At 56.5% G+C, this 10,235-nt stretch overlaps 1 protein-coding gene across 5 annotated transcripts; it reads left to right on the top strand.

Moving 5' to 3' along the window:
- The first annotated feature begins 4,694 nt into the window (after positions 1-4,694).
- TMEM134 (transmembrane protein 134) lies at positions 4,695-9,436 on the top strand. 5 transcript variants are annotated; one of them, XM_087822038.1, is made up of 7 exons: positions 4,695-4,891; positions 5,847-5,911; positions 6,315-6,404; positions 6,557-6,633; positions 8,699-8,743; positions 8,919-8,972; positions 9,064-9,436. In XM_087822038.1, exons 1-7 carry the CDS (start codon positions 4,718-4,720, stop codon positions 9,144-9,146), a joined length of 588 nt encoding a protein of 195 aa, XP_087678164.1. In that variant the 5' UTR covers positions 4,695-4,717; the 3' UTR covers positions 9,147-9,436. The 5 variants fall into 5 exon arrangements, with proteins under 5 accessions (XP_087678164.1, XP_087678165.1, XP_087678162.1 ...); XM_087822039.1 differs by lacking the exon at positions 8,699-8,743; XM_087822036.1 differs by lacking the exon at positions 4,695-4,891 and having other exon boundaries at positions 5,052-5,911.
- The last annotated feature ends 799 nt before the right edge of the window (positions 9,437-10,235 follow it).

Raw genomic sequence — 10,235 nt, 5'->3', positions numbered from 1 at the left:
ACATTGCCCTGGGACATGACTCCTTGCCCTGAACTGCTTTTAGTGAGAAAGTTTTCATTTCAGACCATCCTATGTGGTTATTTTTGGTCTCTGAGTTTGTAAGGCTGCCATGCAGGCCCCCCCTGAGCTCGTCAGGTTTCGTCCGTGGCCCCCTCTCATCCACGAGATTTAGGTCGCCACGCTCAAGAGGAATGTCTTGAGACCTCTGCACTGTCTACGTCCCACCATCATGACTTCGAAGGTGCTAAGTGCTTCATGTATTTACCCTGGTTCATTTCCCACAGGAGCTCCCCTGAGATAGGCAGGACCTCTGAGAGGAAGGTAACATGCTTTGTTTGTTTTCTGCTTTTTTTTTTTTTTAACCAATACAGGAAGTTTTACAGGCAAGTTCTGCCAAATTTTGAAGCAACAAGTAGTCTACACAGATTGTTCAGAAAATAGAAAAAAAGAGGAAAGCCAACCAACGTATTTTACGAGACTACTTTAATGTTGATTCCGGAACCAGATAAGTATACCATAAGGCAAGAAAAGTATACATTTTACTAATAAATACAGATATAAAATTCTAAATGAAATATTAAGCTAATTGAATCCACTAGTGTATATGAAAATACACCAATATCTAAATGAATACCACTCACTAAAAGGGAGATGCTATATGATTCCATTTATATTGAGACAGGCTAGTAAGCCAGGACAAGCGGGATAGGGAAACTGAGACAGGTAGTTAAACAAGCAGTTTACAGTCATCTAGTAAATCTAGATGCCAAGCGGTTTGCAGCCATCTAGTAAATCTAGATGCCCGGCAGTTTGCAGCCATCTAGTAAATCCTGTCTTCCCTAAACCCAGGACACTTAAGAGTGAATGCTTTGCACTTCTCCTCCCTAACCAGAGGGTAAATAGCTTAAATCGCCCCACTCAGGGAGACAGATAGCAGAAATCCAGTGGGTGACATTTGTGCCAACCACACCTAAGGACAGATGACATTAAGGGAATAAGTCTCATTTTGGCACATCAGCATAAAACTGATGAATTTTCTATTGAGATCTTCCCCTAAAACCTCCCCTACATGTCCAGCCTTTAAAAACCTTCAAGAAACCACCCCAGTGTGTGCTCTCCCTCCCAGGACCACTCCCGTGCCTTTCCCCTCCGACTCCCATTTCCCCCACAGGCTGCATCTCCTAAACTCTTAAGGGACCCCATGGGAGGCTTGCAACCAGGGCAGCAGTGGGCAGCGGCAGCTCGTCCTGGGCTAACCCCCTGAACCTGCCCCAAGGCCGCCTTTTCTCTGACTTCTCAGTGAGCCACAGCAGCCCCGCCTGGGCTCTCCCGCTGCCTCTTCTGTCCTAGGCCCTTCCGTTGTTTCATTGTCCCCAGCTTTAATAAACGTCCTCTAAAAATCACCTGGACTCATGCTGTGAGATCTTTCCTGCATGAAGTCAAGAACTCACACACTGCCAGTGGGCCCTAGGAAGACCATCTCAGGGCCAGGCCCCCTTTCTGGTAACAACATGAGGTACTGCCCTGGCCAGTGTGGCTCAGTTGGTTGAGTGTCCTTCCAAGCAGGGAGAGGTCACCGGCTGTCACTGGCTCAACTTGGGGTCAGGGCGCATGCCCGGAAGGCAGCCAATCGATGTGATGTTTCTCTCTCAGCGAAGTTTCTATCTCTCTGTCTCTGTCCTTTCCTCTCTAAAAATCAATAAAATCATATTAAAAAAAAGAAAAAAGAATTAGTCAAGGGACCAATGGAACCAAAAAACAGAACTTAAAATAGATACATGTTAATGACTATATACTATAGTTGATATATGACAAATGTGGCACCATACTTCAGAGGGAGGAAGAACTGATTGGTAGGCGGTGCTGGGGAAACCGGCGCTCTCTACGTTGAAATAAATCTGGATCCCTCCCTATGCCACATTCAAAGGTAGGATCCATAGGGTTAAGGATCTTATTGTGAGTTGTAATAATACCTAACACCAATCCCGTACTCCTACGTGCCAGGCACTGCGCTATGCTCCTGACTATGTAGTAACTCATTTAATCCTAAGTGAATGCTGTGAAGGAAACATTGTTCCTTCCACCTAACAAATGAGGAAGCTGAAGCACAGAGATGTTATGTAACTTGCTCAAGGCAAAGTCAGGACCTAGGGTATGGTGAGTGAGGTGAGCCGGGCAAGGTTGAATCTTGTCTTTAAAATTTTGGTATTTTGTTCATCATGGAGTTTTGCCTTAAATTTGATTTTTAAAATAATGCATTAAAATACTGAGGCCCAGCCAGTGTGACTCAGCGGTTGAGCATTGACCTATTATTATCTAGGAGATCGCGGTTCATTTCCTGGTGATAGCACATGCCCCCATTGAGGGCTCGATCCCCAGAAGGGGACATGCAGGAGGCAGCCGATTAATGATGACTCTCTCATCCTTGATGTTTTTATCTCTCTCTCTCTCTCCCCTCCTCTCTCTCTAATCAATTAATTTAAAAAATTAAAAATAAACTATTATTGATATTTCTTACTGAGTTTTTGGGTGACTGCTTAAATTTTTCACCAAAGGGAATGCCTCACTCCCCTTACCCTGGTCCTAGCCCATCAAGATCCCAAAGCTAGTAAGAAGAATAGAATTCCAGTGCAGTAGGAAAAGGTGTTGGAGGATACCTTTGTCACTTCGGGGTGAGGGAACACTTCAAACAAGACTCCAAGGGCACAAACCTGATGGATTTGACTATATGAAAAGGAGGATGGTTCTTTAATTCAGACCACCTTAGACAAGTAAGGAGACAAAAATAGGGAGATGTGTGCAGGATCAAACCCAGCAAGGGATTAATACTTAGAAATGTACAGACATGCAAATCAGAAAAAAGACTAGAAATCCAATAGAAAAAAGTGGACAAGAGATACAGACAGTTCACAGAAGAGGGAACCACCATGACTGACAAGTGCATGAAGAGCTGTTCAACTTGTCCAGTCATCAGAGATCCCCAGATGAAAATGAGGTTCCACTTTAGACTCATCAGATTGGCAAGCCATTAGCAAGCCAATACCGAGTGCTAAGAGAAAACCAGAACCCTCGCGGTGGGTGTGTAAATGCGCACAACCACTCAGGAGAGCTTGGCTTAAGTCCTACTTCAGGAAGAATTCTCCCACAGCCATCAAAGGACACTGTGAAGATGTCCACAGCAGTCAGTGATGTCCGTGATCTGATAGGGGTATCAGGCCAAGCTACATGTGGGTCCCTTGGTGGTGGCGGCGGGGGCATAATAAAAGGGCTAGATGCTCAACACGGTGTATCACATGCAGCCAGAAGCAACGAACGAGATGCATGTGGAGAACATTAGTATTGAGTGTAAAAATGTACAGACGAATGAGTTTTATACACTACACCATGTTTGTAAATTGCGAACACATCCCCATAGGAGCCAGTGCCATGTGTAGTAGAGACCCAGGCAGGATTCAAGGGAACTGACTGAGCACACTGATGGGAGCCCAGCGGGAGGGGGGGGGGAAGATGGGGAGGGGTGGAGGAAAATTACTCATTCATAGAGGTGAGGTGTCACAAACTGAGAGGCATCCTTGACACAGCTCTGTCCCTGAGGTCATAAAAGGAAGTGGGGTGGTTGGGTGGAGGAGTACAAGCACCCCCAGGGCTAGGTGGGCCTGCATTGACATCCCAGCTCTTCCACTTGAAAGCATTTGGGATTTTAACAAAGCATGCATTCATTTCTGCCACAAATATTTATTGAGCATGTACTTAGTGCCAAACACTGTCCTGGGCACTGTAGACACGGTGGTGAATGAAACTATAAAGGTAAGTGCTGTGCAATGTGAAACTGAAACTGACTTTACATTGCATAGTCAGGGGCCGCTTCCCTGAGAGGTGTGCTGCTTTCCTGGCACAGGCAACCGCACGTGCAAAGTCCCTGAGGTAGGACTCAGCGTGGCCTGTGTGGGGTGAAGGGGGCAGAGGAGGACTTGAGAGTGGAAGAGGCGGGCAGAGACCAGTGTATTCAGAGCCCTGTGGGCCTTAGTCAGCAGTTTAGATATTATTTTAAGCACAATGGAAAACCGAGGGACAATTTTATACAGAGGAGTGACTTAGCAGCATACTTGTTTTTATATATTTTTGAAAGCTTTATTTAAGAACAACACACAGAGAAAATAATCGGATTTGTGTCTAGAGAACTCTGGCTGCTGAGTGCAGAGGCCTGGAGGAGTGGAAGCCGCGTAAACTCTGAGTGCGGCTGCACAGCTGCAAGGCGGTGAGAAAACACCCTCCGTGCAGGGCCGCGGCAAGGGTGGGAAGCAGGTCCCCGGGTCTCCCTGGCGCCGCAGGGGCGGGCTGCGTGCACAAGGCTGCGTCTCGGGCGGCAGGACGGCGCCTGGCAGGCGGCCGCTCCCAGCCCTCGGAACAGACCCGGGCCCGCGTCGGAACCCGCACCGGCTGCCGCTCGCGGAGGCTGCCGCGGGGCGGCGCCCCGGGCCCAGCGCGGGCCGCAGGAGAGCGTGCCCCGCCCACTCGGCAGCTCGGCGCTCGGCAGCTCTGGCCTGCGGAGGGCGGACGGGGCGGGGCCGTCGCGTGGGGGCGGGGCCGGGGCGGGACGCCGGCTCCCTAGACGACGGCGCGGGGCGGGGCCTGCGCGCGGGGGCGGGGCCACGGCGAAGCCGGGCGGCGGGCGCGGATGGCGGCGGCGGCGGGGGGCGCCTGACCTGGCGGGGCCATGAGCGCCGCCCGGCCCCAGTTCAGCATCGATGACGCCTTCGAGCTGTCCCTGGAGGACGCGGGCCCTGGGCCCGAGTCCAGCGGGGTCGCCCGCTTCGGGCCGCTGCACTTCGAACGCCGGGCGCGGTTCGAGGCGGCCGACGAGGACAAGCAGTCCCGCCTGCGCTACCAGGTGACCGGCCCGGCCCCCCTCACCCCCCGCCCGGCCCCGGGCGGGACCCCAGGCCGGCCCTGGAGAGCCCCGGCCCGGGGAGGCCCCGTGCAGAGGCCGTCGCCGGCGTGGGGGCCGCCCCCCGACGTGGCCGCCGACCGGCCCGGCCCAGCCCCCTCGGCTCTGACCCGGGGCTCCAGCCTCCCCCTGAGCCCGGAGACCGCCCGGGAGCTTCCGCCCGCCGCGGCCGGAGTCCTCGCCCGCCGTGGATGCTGACCCCTCCTTCCTCAGTACTAGGAGGGGGCTGGGCAGCCCTCGTGCCCCTGAACCAGACCCTGTCAGCATTCAGGAGCCGCCCCCTGAGCCCCGGGCCAGGTGGCCTACCAGGAACCTGCACCCGCCTCTGTTCTGTTAGTCTCTAGTCCATCCTTTGCCCCAGGGCTGGGGGCCCCCACTCATGATGAGCCCTTGCCCACACCTTGACTCCCACCAAGCTGGAAATCCCCATTTTCCCGGATGACCTGCACCAACTCTAGGATTCTTTTCTTGAAGACCCTGGACCAGATTCCTGTGCCCCAAACCTGGAAACCATGGGCCTGCCCTTCCCTGGCACCCCAAATCAAGAGCCTCCTTGTTGGGCCCCTGAAATACCACGCTTTGAGTTTCACCCTGACTCCCAAACCTGGGATATGTCCTGGCCCTGGGACCCATGCTGGGAGCCCTCAATCAACCCCTGGGCTCCTGCCCCCCAAAGCCCCCAGCTCCCAGCTCCTACCTGGTTTCGGTTTGTGATTCATCACACCCTGTGATTCATCAAACCCGTCCTGCTCTGCCGGGAGGGGGAGGGTGGAGGGGCCAGGTGAGCAGCTGTCAGCCGCGGGAAGCAGCTGCGTGGGCTGGCTTGGCCCTCTCCCCAGGGCACGGAGGGAGGAAGGGCCTGAGCCCAGTAAGCCCTGAGCCCCGTGTTCTGGAACAGAACCTGGAAAACGATGAGGATGGAGCCCAGGCGCCTCCGGAGCCAGATGGGGGAGTCAGCACCAGGTCAGGGCCAGGTGGGGACCCACCCATACTCACGGCCGGGCCTCTGCCTCCCATCAGTCCTCCACCTCACCTCCCTCAGCCTCACCAACCTCCTTAAGGGGTTCCTCGCTGATCCCCACTCCTCCCCTGTGTTCCCCTGTCCTGCAGGGTCACCCTACCCTAGTACCCATGTCACCTACCCACCCCCACCAAGCTCTTTATCCTGCAGAAAACCCAGCTTGGTCTGGCCCCTACCTCCCCACAGGTCACTTGTCCTGCAGGAACCCCCAGCCTTCTACCCCAGTCCTGCAGGAACCCCCAGCCCATCCCTCCCCCTCCTCTGCCATATCACCATGACTTCTGTCCCAAAGGGACCCCTTCTTTGCCTCTCTCTTCCCTCTCACTGGGCCCACCTGCCCTGCAGGGATTCTGGCCGAACATCTGTCCGCAGCTCCCAGTGGTCCTTTAGCACCATCAGCAACAGCACCCAGCGCTCCTACAATGCCTGCTGCAGGTGAGGTCCCGCCCTTCTTGAGCCACCTGTGGCAGAGCCCAGGACAGGCCGCCCTGGCTGTTCCCCTCAGCCCTCTGGGTCAGGGAGGGCGACAGAAGAGGGTAAGCCTCCTGTTGCCTCTTTCACATCCATCCTGCTCTCCTGCCCCCCAGCTGGACTCAACACCCTTTGATCCAGAAGAACCGAAGGGTAGTGCTGGCCTCCTTCCTGCTGCTGCTGCTGGGGCTGGGTGAGTGTCCTTGAGAGCCCCTGGGAGGGGGTCTGCCCTTCTTCCTGCAGGCTCTGCATTCCCTTGGCACACAGCCTCCCAGCATCCTGAGGAGGCAGCTCGCTGCCATCACCCCACTCCTATTTTTACAGGTGAGGAAACTGAGGTCTTGAGAGGGAAAGGCCCAGCTTCCTGGTCCCACAGCCAGGAAATCACACACAGATGAAAATGGAACCTGGTTCAGTGTTCCAAACTTTTTTTTTTATAACTTAACTTGTTTAATCCATTTATTTTGTGTCTACTTCAAACCAGGTGTAGGGTAGGCTTATTTCCTCCTCTTACAGAGGTCACACAGCAAGGAAGAGGTAGGGCCAGATGCACAGGGAGATGCCTGTTCCCATGGCCAGGGATGCTGTGTGCCCTGTCAGCCTGATCCACAGGACACCTGTCACTCCCCCTTCTGTGGAGTCTGAGAGCTGACAAGGACCTGTCCCCATTGCCCAGATGGGAAAACAGGCCCAGAGTAGACAGATCTCATAGCCCAATGTTTTCTGACTCCCACACTTTTCATTCTATGGGGCTGAGGAGTCAAGGTCTCCAGAAAGTTTCTAGGGTTAGGATCAAGAGGGCCCCATAAGGAGGCCCCCACTGTGGCAGCCACCTTTCCTCCTCCAGGAAGAACAAGTGCCCTGGACAGAAAGCTGAGTGGGGTCCTTGCCTCAGCTCTAGTGTCTGTGTGCAGAGGAGGGCGCTCCCACTTCCCCAACACCCGCTCACAGGGCACTGGTCACACTAGCCACCTGCCTTATCTCACTTGACCCTCTCAGCACCTAACAGGGCAAGCACAATTACCATCCTGGTCCTGAAATAAGGACACAAATTCATGCAAGTGAAGGGACTCCCTCAGGTCACAGCTAAGAGGTAGACGAGCTGAGACTTAAACCCACATCAATGACATTGCCAGGCCTGGGGGCCACCAAAGGCCCATAAAGGGCCTTTGTAGGAATTAGAAAAAGATGCCTACTCTGAGTGAGCAGAGCCTGCAGCCCGAAGCCAGGGTGCAGGGGGTGAGTTTCAGCCCCCGTTATGTCCTTTTTGAGGTGCTCTGTACTAGGCACGAACCACACAACAGTTCCTAGTGGCCCCTCAAGTCTCCCCGGTTGCTGCAGAGCCCACCTCCCCCCACCTCCTCCCATCCCATTCTCTACCTGGGGACCCAGGACTCTCTCTGGGCCTGAAAAGTTGATCTAGCCATGACCTCCCCACTTTCCCCAACATCCACTGTCCTCAGCCAAAGTCCACATCTGTCTCCTGGGCCTACAGGCCCTGCCAAACTCCTCAAGCCTGGGCTTTTGTCTCTGCAGTCTCACCAAAAGCTGGAAGCCCCTAGAAAGCCCCCAAATTCCCCACAGTCTGGAATACTCCTGTCTGGTCAGATTGCCACCACCTTCCAAGTGCAGCCCTGAGCAAGTTACTGTCCCTCTCTGTGCCTCAGTTTCATCTGTGAAATGGGGATAATACCTCTTGTCATTCAGTCAAGGTGATGATTAAATAAGGTGTGCAGGTAACGCCCTCAGCCAGGGTCTGGCAGCGCCTAGCAAGTGGCTGCTAAACGTTAAGCACTATTCTGCTGCTACCCCTCAGCTCCCATGCCTCTGCCTCCAAGCAGCTCCTCCCTGAGCGCCCAGGTCCCATGGTGTCTGATCTTACCCCCCATGTCCCGACCAGTGGGGCAGAGGCCCGGGGGATCCTGTTGGCTGCTTTACTGGGGGAGGCCATGGGGCAAGGACCTCTTCCGCCTCCCCTGCAGCCCGCAGGGACTCCCAGTGCAGGTGCTCCGTGAGTGTGTGCTGACTGATAGCCCCCAAGGAGAGACGACAGGTCTCTCCCGACAGACGCTTCCCGGGGCCTCCAGGGCCTCGCTCTGAGCACAGAGCCGGGCGAGCTTCCACGGGGGCCTCCGCCCGGGGAGGCTTCGGCTCAGGCGGGGACACCGTTCCTCAGGCCGAGCCGCGCCGGGGGCTGCGGCTGGAGGGCCCAGCGCCGGCCCCCGTCCCCGCCCTCACGCTCGCGGCTCCGTCCGCAGTGCTGATCCTGACCGGCGTGGGACTGGAGGTGGCCCCCGCTCCAGGTGAGCCCCCCCGCGGGCGCTCGCTCCCCTCCGGGGCCCAGGGGTCCTGGGCGCGCCCTCCCCTCCCCTCCCGTCCCTCGCCACCCGCCACCCGCCACCCTCCCCGCCGGCGGCGGCGCCTTCGCTGCGGAAGCTGCCTCCCCGCCCTGACCTGGCCCCTCCTCTCTTCCCAAAGGAGTCTCCAGCGCCATCTTCTTCGTGCCCGGCTTCCTGTTGTTGGTCCCGGGAGGTGCGAGCGGGGCGGGGCGGGGGCGGGGCCTGGATGGGCGGGGCGGGGCCTGAGGGGCGGGGCTTAGGCGCTGACTGGCCCCGCCCCGCAGTCTACCACGTGATCTTCATCTACTGCGCCGTCAAGGGCCGCCGCGGCTTCCAGTTCTTCTACCTGCCCTACTTCGAGAAGTGAGCGCCGCCGGCGGCGGGATCCTCGGGGCCCGGCGGCCTCACCTCGCCCCCAGGGGGCGCTCCTCCGCCCGCGCCGCCCCGGTTCCCCCATCTCAGCGGAAAAGGACCTCAGGCCCCTAGCCGCGTCCACGTCGGAGTTTGCTCAGGAAGTTTGGGGCGCGCGGACCCCAGGCCCGCTACCTGGGCCTGGGAAAGTCACCCCTTGACTGCTCTGTGCCTTAACTTATCCTCGGGCCCTGAGGCTCCCGAGTCGGCGGTGCCTTGTGCTAATAAAAGGGGTGCTTACATCCAGCGGAGAGTCGCGCTTTCCTTCCAGCCTGCCCATCAGCCTGGCCACCGCCCCTCCAGCGAGGGCCGGCCCTGGGCCTGAGGCGCCGGGACCCCGTCTCCGGGTGCACACGGGGCAGCCCTGACGGTCCGAGACTTGCCCGAGGCTGTGCGTTAGGGGCAGAGCTGGGCCCTCGGACTCCGGCCCTGAAAGCTGGAGGAGCCGCCTCCAGCCTCCCCGCTGCCCCGTCCTTGGCATCGTCCGCCTGCCCGTCTCCACCTGTAGGGGCAGCATTAGCACCTGTCCTGGCCAAGGGCACTGAGATGACGCAGGCCTGGGGCCTGGAGGCTGCTATCCCCGTTCCAGCCTGGCCCTGGGGCCCTGGGCTGCCACAGCCAGCTCGGAATGTGGGCCATGACAGGGTAGCGGCCCAGCCCCCTCCACCCACTGCCCTACTTCTTAGGCCCAGGGGTTGGGAGAAATAGGAGACAAAGGACTTGGGATATAGGGTCATTTGATAGTGAACCTCAGTGATCAAAGACTCTTAGAACCACAGAACATTGGAAAAAGACCATCTCAGGATTTTGAAAAATCCAAATATCTCAGAGTCTTAAGAACTAGATCTTTGGGAACCCTGAAACCTGAGATCATAATAGCTACCATTTATCAAACTCTTAGAAGACACCAGGGCCTGCGCTAAATACTTAACACAGGCCATTTCTGGTCCTCACTTCCTCAGCCCCAATTTACAGATGAGGAAAACAGACCCAGAGAGATTGACTCACCCAAGGGCAAGGTTAGGGACATAACCCAGGGTTCCGT

The sequence above is a fragment of the Miniopterus natalensis genome, chromosome 11 (genome assembly GCF_054644295.1).
Source record: "Miniopterus natalensis isolate mMinNat1 chromosome 11, mMinNat1.hap1, whole genome shotgun sequence".
Classification (NCBI taxonomy): Eukaryota; Metazoa; Chordata; class Mammalia; order Chiroptera; family Miniopteridae; genus Miniopterus; species Miniopterus natalensis.
This window is presented reverse-complemented; position numbering and strand designations above follow the sequence as displayed.

Bases quoted from the DNA above. Each gene is read 5' to 3' on its own strand.
- TMEM134 (XM_087822036.1), top strand. From the start codon at position 5,580: ATGCTGGGAGCCCTCAATCAACCCCTGGGCTCCTGCCCCCCAAAGCCC. The intron at 6,634-8,698 runs GTGAGTGTCCTT...CTCCGTCCGCAG, and splicing joins GCTGCTGCTGCTGGGGCTGG to TGCTGATCCTGACCGGCGTG. The intron at 8,744-8,918 runs GTGAGCCCCCCC...CTCTTCCCAAAG, and splicing joins GGAGGTGGCCCCCGCTCCAG to GAGTCTCCAGCGCCATCTTC.